The sequence below is a fragment of the Zeus faber genome (genome assembly GCF_960531495.2).
Source record: "Zeus faber genome assembly, chromosome: 2".
Taxonomy (NCBI): Eukaryota; Metazoa; Chordata; class Actinopteri; order Zeiformes; family Zeidae; genus Zeus; species Zeus faber.
In genome coordinates, this window is record NC_137189.1 from 30,798,595 (window position 1) to 30,816,816 (window position 18,222).

Sequence of the window (18,222 nt, forward strand, 5' to 3'; positions counted from 1 at the left end):
TGCATATCATACCCATACATCTATGGACATTGCACACTGTACATAATTACATCCTTTTGGACATACATTTTATGTGTGTGTGTGTGTGTGTGTGTGTGTGTGTGTGTATGGATATAAATATATGTGTTATATATTAGCAAGAAATATGTATTAAAAATAAAAACAGGGAAAATATTTATTTATATATATCTGTGCGCGTGTGTGTGTGTATACTGTATATATATGTATATGTGTGTGTATATATGTATATAAATATATATGTGTGTGTGTGTGTGTGTGTGTGTGTGTGTATATGTATATAAATGTGTGTGTGTGTGTCTGTGTGTTATATATAAGCAAGAAATATGTATTTAAAAATAAAAACGGAAATATTTATTATTTATTTATTACCTTTTATTTTTTTGATAATTATTTAGTTGTTTATTTTTCAATCTACTTTATTATTTTGCACATGCCTCTGGAGTTCCATTGCCATTCCAGTTGCCATTCTATCATTTCACTGCATCGTACACTTATGATTGCACGTGACAGATAAAGAGTCTTGAATGTTCATCATCATTATATTACACTGTACAGGAAACGTCATACAAACATCACATTCAAGGACATGAGCAACTTTTTTTTCATTTCTATTGATTTTGGTTTTTGTTTTTTTCACATAATATTTATGCTGTGCTGATGAACACATCCTCTTCCTCCAGGAGCCAGGAGGGGGCGGGGCCTGTGGCCCCAGACAGGAAGTCTTTGACGCTGCCCATATCTCAAAACAGGGCGGGGATCCTGCATGCCCGCCTGCAGCAGCTGGGCTCACTGGAGAACGCCCACACCTTCAACAACAGTAGGACTTTACACCCAAAACACTGGGGCGTTAGGGAATATTCTGAATCGTGGGGAATGTTTTTTTTGTTTTTACTTTATGAAGCTGTTTGGTTGTTGTAGCAAGGAGGCAGATGGAGATTTGGACGTGGTGGTCTTGCATGGCGCGTTTGGTTACGGTGATTGCACTGGAGTTGCAGCTCCGGGTTACAGCTACTCCTCACTTAACGACGAGTTCCGTTCCTCGCACCAGGTTGTTAAGCGAATTGGTCGAGGACCCGTGTGATTTCACGGTAAGGGGGCGTGGCCATTGCCAACACTAGTGTAGTGAATACTGACAGACTGCGGGAACGACTGAGAATGGAGATGCAATGTATACAGTGTATATAGTATACAGTATATAGTATATATAGTGTATATAGTGTACATAGCATATATAGTGTATACAGTATATTGAGTGTATATAGTGTATGTAGTATATATAGTGTATATAGTATATACAGTATAGTGTATATAGTGTATACAGCCTACAATACAGACTGGTCAGAGAGCTGGTCGTAAGTCTGAACAGTCGTGAATCAGGTAGGTCGTTAAGTGAGGAGTACCAATATTACTTATATAAAGTCTTATATATAAAAACATACCCAAAATAATTTAGTTCAATATAATAACACAAGTTTAATATCTAATATCTAATATTTTATTCTTTTTACATCACCATAGCAACATATGGCCACGCTTGTTTCATACCTTCCCCTCATTCCCCTGTGCCATTCAGAAAGTACCCTAACCCTCTTACTGGGGTAAATAGTTGTAACGGTGTCTACTAAAGTATTGATAACATGCTTAGTATTTAACAAATGAGAGGTTTTTGGGGTTTTTTAAGCATACCTTGATTAGTTTGTGGAGCGGGGTGCTTTGTAACATCATGAATCGATGTCATAAGTCAGTTTTATTTTTTATATGAATGTTTTTCCTTTTTCTTAAAATGGATGTATACTGGATGGATAGTGTGTGTGTGTGTGTGTGTGTGTGTGTGTGTGTGTGTGTGTGTGTGTGTGTGTGTGTGTGTGTGTGTGTGTGTGTGTGTGTGTGTGTGTGTGTGTATATATACACACCTCTAATGTGTGCTGCCTTTGCAGTGTACTCCCACACGGAGGCAGAGGTGAGCAGCCAGTGTCTTCTGGAGGCCAACGTGGCCACGGAGGTGTGTCTGACGGTGCTGGGCACGCTCAGCATCTTCATCCTGGGGTTCAAGGTATCACACAAACTTCACACAAGCTAATGGTTCTACAATATGTACTGACAGTTTTGACTGACCGTGTTCGTGTTTGACAAGCAAAGTAGCAAACAAACTTTTTTACTTTTTTGGTCCTCAACCTGCTCAAGCTCGCTAACCATCCACCTTGTCTTCAGAGCCAGCTGAGCTTGGACCTGGGACACAACCCCCTGATGAAGAAGGTTTTCCAGGTCCACCTCTGCTTCCTGCAGATCCCCCAGTCCGAGGCCGCCCTCAAACAGGTCTTCACATCCCTCAGGACCTTCATCTACAAGGTGACTAGGCTGTTGCTGGCGGTTTCAAAATTGTATTGCCTTTTAATTTCCTAGTATTTCTATTTCTAGTTTCTAGTTTCTATCTATACTTATATAGGATTTTGGCGTCTAAAAATGGTGATTGGTACGAACGGGTGTCATTTCAAAAATGTTAATACCTGTACAGATAAAATACCTTGGCTTGATTGATATCGATTTTATTTTTTTAACTATATTCCTTTAATTCTTAGCATAAGCAACATCACTTGACAATTTTATACTTTCTTTACAAACCCTTAAATTTACTTTTGTCTCACCAATGAACTTGGTCTTGATAACCTAGATACTATTAACATTGGAAAATATCCACAGTTTGTAATTGAAAAGCATTGAGTTTTGTTTGTTGATAACTTTCAGCTTTTACTCCATTCTTCTTTACTGCCTTTTTTGTTATTTTTACGTACATTTCTTGCCTTCGCTCTTTCCACCTCAAATGAATCACCCACTTCTTTAAGCCATCTTCATCTCCGTTGTGTTGAATTTCTCTTTTTTTTTTTTAATTCCCAGTTTCCATGCACCTTCTTCGACGGCCGCGCCGACATGTGCGCCTTGCTGTGCTACGAGATCCTCAAGTGCTGCAACTCCAAGCTGAGCTCCATCCGCAGCGACGCCGCCCAGCTGCTCTACTTCCTCATGAAGAGCAACTTCGACTACACCGGACGCAAGTCCTTTGTCCGGACGCACCTGCAGGTACATCTGGACCTCTCCAGGGGTCCTTGTTGAAGAATTTTGGTTCCTCCACAAATTGTAGTTATTAATGTGTGTTTTGGTGTACCCCTGGGCGCCTAACTCATACATCTGGAGGTTTTCCAAAGAGTCTTAGTGTAATAGTGTGACTATGCATGTTTGATCAGTCGGTGTTTTCACTCTGGATATCCTTTGGATGCCGCTTCCTCCTCTCACACCCAACCTTCCAGGTGGTGATTGCCGTCAGTCAGCTGATCGCTGATGTCATCGGCATTGGAGGAACCCGCTTCCAGCAGTCACTGTCCATCATCAACAACTGTGCCAACAGCGACAAGAACATCAAGGTGAGTGTCAAACTGGCCACTGCCTCCTAGTTCTCTCTCAGACTAGCCAAAGGTGTATTTTTTTTTTAACCTAAACCTTATTTTTCATCATTGGGAGCCAACTCTGGTGATTGGCATCAGAATCTTTGTAATTGATCCGGTATTGAGAGAAAAGCTTCAGCCCTTTTCTCCATCCCGGATCAATTTAAAAGATTCTGATGCCAATCACTCGGGTTGACTCCCCTTCCCAAATATACAGTTGAGGAGTTTTTCTTTAAGCGCTGCAGAGGATTATCCTTTCTTGCCTCAAATATTCCTCAGCTTTTTGGACTGTTTTAGGGAGCGAAAGTTCCCAAACAGGCGGCCATGTTCCCCCAGTTTGAAACTATGTAAAGCCAACAAGTGGCAAATCGTCCCAGCTGAAACCGGTTTGTGATTGCTTGTTGTTCTGGTTATGAAGGACTTTTTGTGCTTGAACACAGACTTTGAATAGGGATACAGAAGTCGGTACATTTTGTTTCCATCCTTCCGCTCGGTGCAGCACACAGTGTTCCCGTCGGACGTGAAGGACCTGATGAAGCGCATCAGGACGGTGCTGATGGCCACGGAGCAGATGAAGGAGCACGAGAACGACCCGGAGATGCTGGTGGACCTGCAGTACAGCCTGGCCAAGTCCTACACCAGCACCCCGGAGCTCCGCAAGACCTGGCTGGACAGCATGGCCCGCATCCACCACAAGAACGGAGATCTGTCCGAGGTCAGGGGCGCCAGAGGCTCCCAGTCCTTCCATTCCCCTTGACTGAAAACAACCATCACCAATTGTATTTAGTTCGATTCTGTTTAAGACAACAAAAAAAACTATTATTATTTATTTTCTGAATTAATTAAACTGCCAACCCGGGCCTTATTAAAATATGAGTGACCATCATTCAAAACTGTTCATAGCAGCAACCTCATTGAAGGCATTACTACTGATTATCACTCTGCTGCAGCTTCTCACTGTATTAAATGCGATTCATTGGGGCAAACATTTAATAATTGAAAATATCTCCTTTTTAAAAACTGAAATTATAGTCACACGTGTCTGAGTGTCTTTTGAGTAACAGAAATCACATTATAATATCAACTACTTTTTGCAATTGCTGCTGTACACCCAGAGCCAGAACCTTGCAGGGGGTGGGGAGGACGGAGGGTGGCCGAGCAACTGCCCCTTTTGCCCCATGGTGCCCTTTCTATCAGGTGCAGAGGTTTTTTTTCAAAGCTGGAATGGGTATCAAGGTGCGCGATGTGTGCACAGCGGATCGAAACAAAACACCACGCATAACTCTCACTCTCTCTCACCGTAGTTAAGTACAGTGAGAGGCTGCGGCAAAGTGGTAAGTTTCTCGGTGGTGGCGCCTTCAGTGAGGTTGCTGCAATGAAAGCATCACAAATGATGGAAACCAACATTATAATAAGGCCTGGATTTAACTCTTAACCACAGCACAAGGGGCATTAGATGCTCGATGCTAACCATCTCACTGTGGTTGTGTGCTGTGTGTTGCAGGCGGCCATGTGCTATGTGCATGTTGCAGCGCTGGTGGCAGAGTATCTGTGGAGGAAAGGTGAGTGGGAAGTGTTTCTACCCTCAGATTAACGTTGTCCTATCTATTTTACTGCTGATTAACTAAACTTCTGACCTTTGACGGCCTCTGTTCCAACTTCACTTTATGGTTCCCAACAAGAGATAGAAAGTTATGGTATGAGTCTCTGAAGAGGTCATTAATCATCCATACACAGCAAGCCAGTTTTGTCAGGTCATGTAGTCATCTGGTACATCTTACATTGCTGACCATTTTCCCCGATGATAACTCACATTTTTAATATTGTGTATTTTTGGGTTTTGGAAAATTGGAACCATGTGGTGAGAAACCTTCCTTAAAATGATCTCTTTTCATTTTATGGACGGTTTCCAAAACCCAAATATATAGAAAATATAAAAAATGAAAAAAAATGTGAGCTATCATCGGTAATCAGTAAATGGGCTTAAAATAAATTTCACACCTTCATCACCGATGCAGTAGTACTTCAACTTTTAAGCTGAAGGCTGTAACCTTTACACGTCAGCATTTTCTCACCCAACAGTAGCCATTAGCCATTCATTTTAAAGCATTAAGTAAGCACTTTACAAGTTTTATTGTGATCAGATTACACACACAAACACACACACACTACCTAAGGTTTTGTACAAAGGTCGTCTGTTCAAATGTTGAAGCCACACCACCTTCCCTTGATAAGATCCTCCTACAGTAGTCCCACCTCCCGAGAGCCTGAATGTAAAGGTTGTGTAATGGACCTTTTTATGATGGCGGTGTCTTTCAACATCTTGGTTTAATACGAAAGCTTCCTGCACTGTGGTACCGCTATCTCGGGCTGTCAAGATCTCATTTCAGTTGATGAGTTGTGAAAGAAATAACTGTGTTTAATAATGATGATAATAATAAAGTAACTTGTAAGTTGTGTTCATTTTATGCCACTATCTTATTATAAGCTTGTAACAGTGTAATAATACATGTCTCGCTATTACAGAAAAGCCATTTATTGGCATCGAAAATTGGAAAAAAAACATTTGGATGGACAGTTAATTTTCCTTGAATCAACTAATGAAAATTCACCTATTACACATGTTATTTATTGCAGCGTTTCTAAACAGGTTCAGTAGACGACAAAACACTACAACTCAGTGTATTTTTTTTGCTCTGTTTTTTTGAGGTGTAGTGTCCATCCATATGCGCATTTGTCCTCACTTTATCGTTTCCTCTGAAAAATAACGGTTTCGAATCTTTACAGGTCTATCTTTACGGGTAAACATTTTTTTGTGCGAACTGGTAGTTTGCTCTGTGCTCAGGGATGTTCAGACAGGGCTGCTCGGCGTTCCGCGTCATCACGCCAAACATCGACGAGGAGGCGGCCATGATGGAGGACGTCGGGATGCAGGACGTTCACTTTAACGAGGCAAGACCTCCGATCCTATTCCGTTTTATTAATTAAATTCATTTGTGTATTTGGTCAGTTAAACACAAACAGACCGTCCTACATACTTACAATATGTAATCCAAGCCTGAGCAAGAGGAAAAAATCCAACCTGACACGCATCCCGTTCGCTCCATATTATGTGAGAAGAATCCTTATCTACACAGCGAGTATCAATTGCTCTGTTCAGCTGTTTGCACGGCGTGCTGTAGACCTTGTGCAGAGCTTGGCCCATCACATCAGTGTATTTATTTCCTGTAAAACTAAGCGGTAATTGTCCTGGCCTTGGAAACCCCTTATCTGTTGTCCAGATCATCTGAGCTCTGCAGTGCTGTTATATATCTCAGATTGGACTGTCTCGCCCGCACAAACACGCTAATGATAGAAGTGATGCTTCTCACAAATGCAAACAAATAAACTGGAAAATGTGATACGAAGTTATATTGATAGTAACGTAACAACGCACTGTAGTTGCGCAACAAAAATTTTGCTTTTCCTAAATATGGAAACTTTGGCAAGGGAACCGCTTCAATAGCTTTCTTATTTACTTACCAAGGGTGGGTTGACGCCCACCCGTTGACACCCACCCTATATTGAACCTCTGCTCTCTGCTTGCTGTACCGCCTTGATATAAACATGACATTTTGGATACAGCCATTGAAGAACCACCGCCCAAAACCCATCAAACACGAGGTGATCAACCAAAAAAACCCAGTCGGTTCGTTATGAGTCAGTCAACAGACCTCTCAGGCTTCGCAGGATGCCCTTTTTCCACAAATCGGCTTGGAGAGAAAGCTTTTTGTTTTTTATGAGCCACAAACAGGTGTCTTCCCTCTATAAAAGGATGGAACATGGCAGATCCATTTCCCGCTCCATCTGTCATCTTCGCTGAAATGTCAGTTCAGACATGGGGTTGAGTGTGTGTGTGTGTGTGTGTGTGTGTGTGTGTGTGTGTGTGTGTGTGTGTGTGTGTGTGTGTGTGTGTGTGTGCGTGTGCGTGTGTGTGTGTCTGTGTGTGCGCGCGGGTGTGTGTGCGTGTTCAGGAGGTTTTGATGGAGCTTCTGGAGGAGTGTGCTGACGGTCTGTGGAAGGCCGAGCGCTACGAGCTCATCGCCGACGTCTACAGACTCATCATCCCCATCTACGAGCAGCGCCGGGACTTTGAGGTAAAATCCCAAAGCAGCGAGACCAGCCACAACGACAAAAAAGAAAGGCGTCTACAAGGCTGAAGCTGGTGTTTGGCATCAGGGTTTTTCATACCCAAGGAAAGAGCATATACGCCCTTCCAAGAGAAAAGGTAGAGGTCTGCTATATTTTCTAGGCCCTTCCGAGCCCTTTTACATGAAAAGGTTTGAGCTTTTCAGAAAGACTGAAAGGTGCTCCTGTTGTCGTTGCCAATATCTCTTTTAACCAACCAATCGCAGATGAAATGGGACAGCACTTAGTACGTCAATGTGAGGGTGCGTACTGGCGCCGGGCCAGGGAATGAGGAAGAGGAGGCAGGCGGAGGCAAAACAGCGCAGGTTGGCGTTTTTATGAATTGCTCTTTTTAAAATCAAACGGTGGCTCGTGGGCCAATATATGCACAGTCCGTGCGAAATCAGTCCTTTCTGCAGTCTGTCCGGCAACTCGCCTTTCGACGGAACTCGCCCCGGGCGTCTCGTCTCTCAGGGACGCCGATCCTTACTGCGGGGACAACCCAACAATTATTCCTTCCTGTTCTGGGATCAGGCGACTCAGCGGAGTCACACCCGTGATCCGCCTGATCCGCAGCGGCCCCGGGATGGGAGTCTGCACCGCCTGTCGGCAGCGGCGGCTTGACCACGCCCCCCTTGGTCCACCACAGTCAACCACAGAATGTTGTTGCAGTTCTGTAGTTGTGCTCTCCAAACAAAATGAACCCAAACTGAGTTTCAAGTCCAATGCCCCAGCCTCCCTAAGTAAATCTGTCACCGATTCATCAACAAACCAACCAGATGCCGCTTTGAGTCAAACTTCACCGTACGGTTTCACCTTGTCGGCCCTCTGTCACGCTTCCAAATAACATCTCTCCCCAAACACCCCAGCCAACCAGAATGAAATAAAATGGGATAGAATAATGAAATGGGACATTAATATGGATCTAATATCGCACCTAACCTCATCCCAACGTCTGTGTGTCCCAGAAACTGACCCACCTGTACGACACCCTGCACCGGGCCTACACCAAGGTGATGGAGGTGATGCACAGCGGCAAGAGGATGCTGGGAACCTACTTCAGGGTGGCCTTCTTCGGACAGGTAGGCCGCTGAGACCCCTGGAGGAAAAGTGGATTTATTGTGCCCCTGCACCCGTCCAGCACCATCTCATCCTGTTGTTATGCGGAATACATCATGAACGTTAAAGGATAACAGGATTTCTTACAGTTTTATACTTTTTTTTTCCCCCTAGTGCATGATTGCTGTCTCCATCCCATGTATGTTTAAATGCATGAGTGTGAAGTTAACACACACACAACACACACACAACACACACATTCTTCTACATCCTCCAACCTCAACTCTCTGTTAACAGACTTCTCTCTGCTTCTCTCTTTCCTCTCCAAGGCTGCGGTAAGTGTGTGAAGGTTCTGGCTCTTTCCGTTGCATCCCAACGCTATGTGTGTGGATACTGCTGCCGCCCTTTGATTTCTGCTGAAGCCCTCCCCACCCGACACCCTGGAGCCTCACAAAGATGCACTTGTCTCGCTCTTAACCTCATTCTGGGGTTATTGATTAAACAAATCAATAGCGTAAATATTAGAAGATCCATGGAAGTGTGTGAAACATGTTAAAACCGCTTGTCATCCAAAGCAGTGAGATGTTAGATTCACTGACCAGGACGCAGCGAGGCTCCTGGACACTGAAACCAGAGCTGATTCCCGACTCAACTCCCACTTTTTTTAATGTTACTTCACCCCTGGCCGCTGCCTTTAGTGACATGTGATCAATGTCTAGTATACGTGTATTTGCATGGATTCAAGAAACCCTTTTTTTTTTTTTCTTTGCTGGAAAAATCCATTTGCTTTTTTGTGGTATCCCGTTCTTGTTGACTTGAGCCTTCCCTGAATCAGTCGCACCTCCCTGTGATTGTGATTCGGTTGCTTTTCCCTTCGCTTGAGATCCATCACACAGATGTCTTTTTGAATATGTGACACCCCTCAGTCTTACAAATTACATATGATGCAAAGGATATGTAATTTTGACTCATAAATACGATTGACTACCAAGTCAAAACCGTATGAAAAAAAAGTGATTTATCCAAGCACACGGTGGGTTTGGGCCATTTTAAATCAGCGGGAAAAGTCCAACGATATGATCACAGAATTGTCTTTTTTTTATTAGGCACAACAATTTACTCTTGTTGACCTAAAAAAGGCACATGGCAGATGAAGACCATGGCCCAAACAAATGTGTGCAGACCTTTTTTTTAGAGATCTACAGTGGAGGGTGTAGAAGGTCTAGATCCAGAGCTGGCGTGGGGAGGAGTAGCTCAGGAGGTAGAGCGGGTCGTGTAGCGAGCGGAAGGTCGCCGGTCGAGTCCCCGGCTTCTCCTGGTAGCGCGCTGAAGTGTCCTTGAGCAAGACACTTAGCTGCTCTCACTGAGCCGGTGTGTACCTTGTGAATTTGAGGTAAAGCACTTTAGGTCTTTAGGTCTTTAGGTACACGCCGTCCATTTATCATAGTGAAGATCTGGGCGCAACTTAGAGGATCTAGATGAGATGTCTTTGCCTGATATCAGACTCACTATATTGGGATTCAATTTTCCCGAACAAATCGCTAGAGACCAATGTATCCGCCTGAATTCAACATAATTTTACGTCGACACTGACACTGTAGCCACGCCAACATACTGGTTTTGCCAGGGTTTTTTAAGAGTGGAGCAGAGCGAAGTCTGTGTAAAATAAATTTGTTAATCGAAGGTGTCATATCAAATCATTAATAGAATTCAGCAGCCCAAACACGAAAGAGCGGCCAGCTGCGTCCATCCTGTTAGCCGCCATTGTCGTTATTACTCCACCTTGGTTCCGGGCGGTGCACAGCTTGACCACGCTTGACAACGGCGTTACTCCCACCCGAGGCGCTGATTTGCTAATCGTTACTCCCCCCACAGTGCTCATTGGACTGCTCATTTTTCAACCGAGAAACTGCTGTTTCATGTTATGATGCCAGGCCAGAAGAATCAGTCAACTCGGTGGAGTGAGCGGATTCAAAGGTCTGGACCCAGGCAAGAGATGTGTAGGATCTAGGTGAGATCTAGAGGCTATAGGTGAGATCTAGAGGATCCAGGTGAGACCGAGAAGATCTAGATCCTGGTTCTTTCTGACCATTTCCTTCTCCTCCGCAGGGCTTCTTTGAGGACGAGGACGGGAAGGAGTACATCTACAAGGAGCCCAAATTCACCCCTCTGTCCGAGATCTCCCAGAGGCTCCTCAAGCTCTACTCCGACAAGTTCGGCCAGGAGAACGTCAAGATGATCCAGGACTCCGGGAAGGTGTGTGTGTGTGTGTGTGTGTGTGTGTGTGTGTGTGTGTGTGTGTGTGTGTGTGTGTGTGTGTGTGTGTGTGTGTGTGTGTGTGTGTGTGTGTGTGTGTGTGTGTGTGTGTGTGTGTGTGTGTGTGTTTGTGTGTGTGACTTGGCTGAAAATGTTATTAATTAAATAAATAATGTGAAATGGCATTATAATGAAATATAAACCCCAATAATGTCATTAAATGTCATGATTGATATTGTAATAACAATTAAACTGATAATGTAATGCCTTATGACATTGTTGGGTATTCATTACTTTATTGGGTGGACTGCTCGCTCCAAACTGATGATTCCTGAGATTTCTTCCATTTGCCATTTGAGTTTTTTTGGTAGTTTTTCCTCATCTGCCCTGAGGGTTTATGATACTGCCCTTCATCCCCAGTTTGACTGAGCTCTCCCCTCGTCTGGTCCCCCAGGTGAACCCCAAGGACCTGGACTCCAAGCTGGCCTACATCCAGGTGACCCACGTTTCAACCTTTCTGGAGGATAAGGAGCTGGAGGAGCGCAGGACCGACTTCGAGAAGAGCCACAACATCCGACGCTTCGTCTTCGAGACGCCCTTCACCGTGTCCGGGAAGAAGCAGGGAGGAGTGGAGGAGCAGTGCAAGCGCAAAACTATACTCACCAGTACGTATTTACGTTACCAAAAGTAGTTGAGATGGTTTGCTGAACCTGGAATTAAAAGGAACTCATCTGCCTCAGGTCAGTAGAGTCTTCAGCAGAGATGCGGTTTCTCTGACCAGTGAACTTTTATCCATATTGGTCAATGATCAAGTTTTTAATCCCTGCCTCAATAGGAAAAGGTTTAAAGGATAGGTTCGCTATTATTCAACTGATGCATAATTCATTAAAATGTTGTTTCCCATTATTTATAACTGTTCATTGCACCACCTTGCACACGTGTCTACCACATTTTATTAAAAACTATGTTTTACAACTTTTGCAGTACATCCATCTTGTGACGTTGGCAGCGGCAAGTTGCCAGTTGGAAGCAACACAACCTACTGTTTCTAGATTCTCACATTTGTGCAGATGCAGCCAAAGAGCTGATTTGCAGAAGTGCAAAAGAGTCAAACCATTACACCTAAAACATTGCAGTTTGCAACCACTGTCTCTTACTATATTATGAGTTTCCCGTGTTTTACAATTTTTTAAGGCTTAATTGTTTTCTCCATTGGAATGCATTGAAGCACAGTGACAGGTTGCAGCAGAGTGCTAAGTTTCTTGATAGTGAAGCCTTCAGCGAGGCTGTTGCTACGGCCAGTTATGAGTGATGGGAAGCAGCACTTTAATAAGGCCTTGATTGAAAAAATGCTGAACTTATCCTTTAAACAATTTTCATGACCTGGGTCCAGGTCATGAAAAGCGAGGAGCGAGGACCCGCCCCCTTACCATAATTTCAGTCTTGGAGATTGCGAACGCTAGTGTAATAAATACTGACCGACTGTATTGTACACAGAGTACAATACAGACTAGTCGGAGAGCTGGTCGCAAGTCCGAACGGTGGTTAAACAGGTAGGTCGTTAAGCGAGGAGTACCTGTACTGTATCATCGAGTGATAAAGTTTAGGATTCAGGAACCCATTTTCTTTTTTATCAGATTAATCAGACTAGTAGGGGAGTCAGGGAGCGATGCAGATACTGTGACCTGTGACATCTCACAGGTCTTCCCGGTAGCTGTCTGTTATGAACCTTTCTTTAATGTTGGAGATGAGAGGAGGTATTATCAGTCAGATCAGCTTCATAGAGGTGTTATTATTCACTCTGCAGTCCACTGATCCCAAGGTTCAGCTCTTATCTCCCCGTGTTAATAATCACGCCAGCTGGCAGATCCTACCCCCTGGTTAAAATTACTTGCACAGACACTTACACAATTCCCTATTTTTGTCAGAATGTGAGTTATTGATACAGAGGTTTATTGTGCCAAATTTGTTTATCCTTGGGTTTATTTTCATATTCCATGTTTATTGTTTACTTGTAGGTTTCTATATTTTTGGTTTATTGGTTATATTGTATAGCTTCAATTTGTTAGGTTTGTTGCATATTGCCAATTTTAAGGGGTCCAGCCCACAGGGCTAAATCCTCTTGTGGTTCAAGTTTGATTATATGCATTTGGAGCAGGAATTGGTGAAAAACCCACAAAAATATACCAGAAGACGCAGAACATTCGTGCATTGCCGATACGTAAAAAATTCTAAAACCTGCAGTCGGGTGGTGAAGCGAGATGAGTTTGTTGAGTAGGGGTGCAACGGATCACAAAACTCATGGTTCAGATCGGATCATTTTTCGGATCAGCAAAAAAGAAAAAAAAGGGGGGGTGGAGACAAATATAACTTTGCTTTCCATTTATTCTGTAAAACACTTGAAGCAAGGAAAATTTGCCCATGGCCTGAAAATAAAACAACATGCTTTATGACGTCATCATATTATTTACTATAAATGTACAGATTCAGATCGTGAAAGTCCAGTTGGACCGTGTCCAGGGTACGGCGTGGACTTGGTGACTCTCTATTGTTTCGACGTTACATTTACATGTGTATTGATATAGCTTCTTACTTGGTAGATGTCAGTAGACCTGTTCTATTGATATTTTTAATCCGTGGTCCACATAACTTTCCCAGGTTAATGACAAATACAATAAAAAGTCATCCTTAAAAATGTGTCATTGCGTCCACCCTGAAACACTGGAACGTGCGAGTGATGCGTTCAAGATCCAGAGAGGCATCGGAAAATGGAAGCCATGCAATGGTAATTACTCACAGAAATCCCGCAGCGTTTTTCGTATTTCATGGAAACGTAACTTACCGAAAATGTAAGTAAGTAAAAAAACAAGTAAATAACTCAACTCAACTTTACAAATAAATTACGTAAATTTGACTGCTATTGTAAATCGACAGGAATATGTAATAATTGACGTATATGAGACACGTCACCTCCCGCCACTGATACTCCTGATGTACTTCAATGCAACAAGGTGACTTATAACAATGACAATGTAGTTGAAAATAAAATATAAAATACTTTTTTTGTAATAAACGTAAATGTATAAACATTTCCGTACACCTAAACAAACCAAACTGTAATGAAAAGGCGGAAAATGTTTGTGATAATTCCAAATGATTCCACAATAATTATAATTCCAAATTAATGTTAAAGTTACATAAATGTTGTCTGCATTACAATATAGACAAATAATCTCTTAAACTGAATTGTTTTTAATTGTACATTATTACTGGAAAAAGTGCAATAAAGTAGTAATTACAAATAACATTAATTTATATATTTTTAAAATATATAATATAAACTCCACAATGTTTGATGTTTGTACGTTAAGTAAATTGTGATGCACTCCACATAATACAAAGAAAACTGTAAATTCATACCCAAAATGGGCTGAGCTGGACCCCTTGTACTGCCTGCAGCTATATTTTTGTGTTATTATTCTTGTTGCCTATTGTTTTTAATGTGAGATCTATCCATCTGTCTGTCTGTGTCTCCATCTCTCCATCTATCTATCCATATATCTATGTCTCCATCTCTCTATCCTCCCCTCCAGCCACTCATTGCTTCCCGTACGTGAAGAAGCGCATCGCAGTGATGTACCAGCACCAGTCGGACCTGAGCCCCATCGAGGTGGCCATCGATGAGATGAGCTCCAAGGTGGCCGAGCTGCGGCAGCTGTGCTCGGCCTCCGAGGTCGACATGATCCGGCTGCAGCTCAAACTGCAGGGCAGCATCAGTGTGCAGGTAGAGAGGACCGGGAAGGGTGGTCCCTATCACCATAGGCGCTTCTTCCACCAAGAAACTAACAGGAACCAAATGAAGGAGCCATTTAGGAAATGAGGAACCTTAGAGGTCCCTGAAAGGGTTCTGGGTTGCGTTCCCGCCACACCTAGGGGCCGCGTCGTTGCATCGATCGCTGTATTTCAGGTTCTGGCTTTCCATCGTCTTTGAAAAAACAAACAAAACGAGGGGAAGCGAGTACTACGATCAAGCAGAGAGTGTTATATTGGTATTTAAAAATGGCCATTGGTGTGCTTGGTGATTCTAGCATAGCTTCTGTTTGACTAGGAAAAGATCTGCCACAATGCTTCCCATTCTCTAGGAAAGTACCACCTCACTGGCGGGGACTTTTTCGGGACCAATTTCAGAGCTAATTTCCTCCTGAGGAGCAAGCCCTAAGTTCCTGGTTTCTGAAATAGTTCCCGTGTTGGAAAAAGGACTCATGTCATGGATGGACTGGTACTGTCCAGCTCATTATTTACTTCGGACAATATATAGTATATGTCGTGCATATTTAGAATTGTTTCATTTATTTTCTGAGGTTCAGTGAATATATTTAATACACACAGTCACAGTGCAGGCTCTCCACTGATTCAATTAAAAACTGCTTTTGAGACTTCAAAATGACCAATACAAATGACCAATGCATTCAACTAAATATGAAATGCAAAGTCACAGCCGTTGACTCCAAAAACGAAGAATACTCCGTTGTAGGGCTGAACGATCCATCAAATTCAAACCGACCTCGCAATGTAATAGAGCGCAATTTTCAAACCGCAAAGGCTGCGATAAAAAAATAAAAAATATAAAAAGTGTATTTTTTTAATGTTGCACAATCTCACCAATGCTGTCCAGGGCCAGCTCTTCCACAAGGAGAGCTAGAGATAGAGATGGAGACAGGCAGCCGGCTAGCACGGCATCCTGGGGGGGTGGGGGGCGGGCAAATAAAGATATGTTATTCATATCAATTCATCTCATCATAACACATAGGCCTGGCCTACAGGAAAGAGCAGCTTCTATGTTGACTGTATCCATGTCGGTCATACTATAGAAAGATGTATTGCTTGTGTGAATAATACCAGAAGATAAGGGACGATTTGATTATTTACCCTCAATTGTTCAGCCCTACTCCACTGCTGCAATCGGAAAATGGTGTTGTCCATTCATCCAATCAGCCTTCACACTGAGCTCCCGGTGGGTGTGGCAGTTTCCCCTACCCCCCGCCACCCAAGTGGCGTTTCAGGGACCTCTGGCACAGAGACACCAAAGACGGGGTTGTAGACACCAGTTTATTGTAGAGGGTGAGCCAGTAGCCCAGGAGCAGATATGCATGTCATGACAGGGGCTCCTGAGTGTGTGTGGGGATGGGGGTTTTACCTGTTGCTCGTTAGACCAACCAATGGGCAACTGCTATGCAGCCACTCTGATCCTGGGCCCCAATCACCTAGACCCAGGACAGGTGTGGCAGGTGCTCAAACCACCCCATCCCCACACCACAGTGGGTAAGAGCAATAAGCCTAACAGAACTTTGCATCCAGTGTCCTGGGACACGGTATGGTTCCCTTATCAACATCAAATCCTTATCTTATTGCACATATGACTCATGGCACTTTGCCGTAACTACACCTGGTGATTTTGCTTGAGCATCTGAATTCCTCCCCCTGGTGATAAATAAAGTGCCATCTTTTCTCATCTAATCTTATCTTATTTTACTTTATAGTACCAGGCCTCTGGAGTAGCGCCAGTAGCGCTGGTGTACTTATGGTATCATTGATCCTCTGCACGGCAAGTACACAAATACAAAAAATGAAGAGCAATTCGCAGCCTGGATAAAAGTTATTAAGTTTGGACAAAATAAAGACGTAGAATAATAATAGATGATTGGTTTTGGGTAATTAGAATCTAATGGCATATAGACATGTATTCCATGAGAGACGTCTAACATAGCTTCAGTGGAGACAAACAGCAGAAACTGAAGTTGCTACTACTTGATATCTGAGGTGTTCAATATGGCTCTTGCTATGGGATTTTTGTTTTGGGGGATATTGTCCTAAATACTGGTCCAGCACCAGTGTTGGACTGTTTGTCTGTATTGAGCCAACCCCGACAGCCACCCAGCCAATGGTTTGATGGTGGAGCGCTCTGATGGACACATGTGCCGTCCAGTCGTGGTACTCGGGTGAGGGACTAAATTGGATTAGTCCTCAGGCTCTGGAGCCTCATCATATTTAAACATGACTTCCCAAAAGATTTATCAGTAAAAAAAAATTAAAGGGGACGTGCTGTTTTCCTTCAAAAGTCGACGCCGCGCTCCGACCCGAGGAGCCCGCCCAGGGCCTTTGATGCTGGACTCATTGCTTTCACCCCGATGAATCGATTGTTGAACGCTTGTTTTCGACCTTTGACCTTTAACTCCCTATTTCCCTCCCCAGGTGAACGCGGGTCCGCTGGCCTACGCCCGAGCCTTCCTCAACGACAGCAGTGCCAAGAAATACCCCGACAACAAGGTCAAACAGCTGAAAGAGGTGTTCAGGTACGCTCCTCACGGACGGACACCAAATCCCACCTCCTCCCTCAGAAAGTCAAGAGATCAAATCACCATTTTACTGAACTGGATGGCGTGTGTGTGTGTGTGTGTGTGTGTGTGTGTGTGTGTGTGTGTGTTTGTGTGTGTGTGTGTGTGTGTGTGTGTGTGTGTGTGTGTGTGTGTGTGTGTGTGTGTGTGTGTTTCGCACGCGTGTTTCTTTGCAGGCAGTTTGTGGACGCCTGCGGCCAGGCGCTGGGGGTGAACGAGCGTCTGATCAAGGAGGACCAGCAGGAGTACCATGACGAGATGAAGCTCAGCTACAGAGACCTGGCCCGAGAGCTGTCCAGCATCATGCAGGAGCAGGTACCCACCGACGGTTTGGGGCCCAAAAAAAGAAAAAGAACAATAAACACGACGAAGTCGACTGTAAAAACGCCAACAAATCTACTTGTGCCAAAGAGGTCACAAGAGTCTCAAGGGCTTGAAAGTGAAGGAACGACAGCAATTTGAAATTCAGCCTCGCCCGATTTCCCCATTATGTTGCATCAGCTTGAGCCTTCTTCTCCAGCCCCTGCAACGTTTGTGCATAATTTGAATTCAGTGTTCGAATAAGATGATTTCTTAGTCACTGTTACGTGATCAAATAACCACGGACTTCTTCATCCACCGTTATTTTATCAGAAATATGGGGATGCTACTTGAAGTTAAATGAACGGGATGTTGCTGCTACCGCTTTAAAAACTTTTTTTCTGCTCAAAAACTCACAAGAAAAGCACTTTATTTTTTTTATTTTTTTGGAAAGCCGCAGCAAATCCAGGAACTCTTCCGCGAAAATCACGAACCAAAGAAATTTCTGCATTATCCTAAATGGACTAACTGCCGCCACTTAGTTATAACCCGAGGAGTCAGGGATCGGCTGTTCCGTGCTGCAA

The 18,222-nt window shown here is 43.6% G+C and overlaps 1 protein-coding gene across 7 annotated transcripts in view; it reads left to right on the top strand.

The window, feature by feature from the left end:
* Positions 1–18,222, top strand: part of LOC307248093 (dedicator of cytokinesis protein 9-like) — a 90,252-nt gene that overhangs the window by 70,355 nt on the left and 1,675 nt on the right. For 5 of the 7 annotated variants that reach the window (XM_080024321.1, XM_080024317.1, XM_080024318.1 and 2 more), the window contains exons 37-51: positions 702–838; positions 1,959–2,074; positions 2,233–2,370; positions 2,917–3,099; positions 3,327–3,440; positions 3,961–4,176; positions 4,966–5,023; positions 6,307–6,413; positions 7,475–7,597; positions 8,597–8,710; positions 10,797–10,943; positions 11,398–11,608; positions 14,537–14,727; positions 17,196–17,296; positions 17,515–17,653. In XM_080024321.1, the coding sequence (XP_079880447.1) occupies positions 702–838; positions 1,959–2,074; positions 2,233–2,370; positions 2,917–3,099; positions 3,327–3,440; positions 3,961–4,176; positions 4,966–5,023; positions 6,307–6,413; positions 7,475–7,597; positions 8,597–8,710; positions 10,797–10,943; positions 11,398–11,608; positions 14,537–14,727; positions 17,196–17,296; positions 17,515–17,653 (2,095 nt within the window). Of the gene's footprint in view, positions 1–701; positions 839–1,958; positions 2,075–2,232; positions 2,371–2,916; positions 3,100–3,326; positions 3,441–3,960; positions 4,177–4,965; positions 5,024–6,306; positions 6,414–7,474; positions 7,598–8,596; positions 8,711–10,562; positions 10,662–10,796; positions 10,944–11,397; positions 11,609–14,536; positions 14,728–17,195; positions 17,297–17,514; positions 17,654–18,222 lie in introns of those variants that run through there. The other 2 variants (XM_080024322.1, XR_013844760.1) reach the window with 2 other exon arrangements.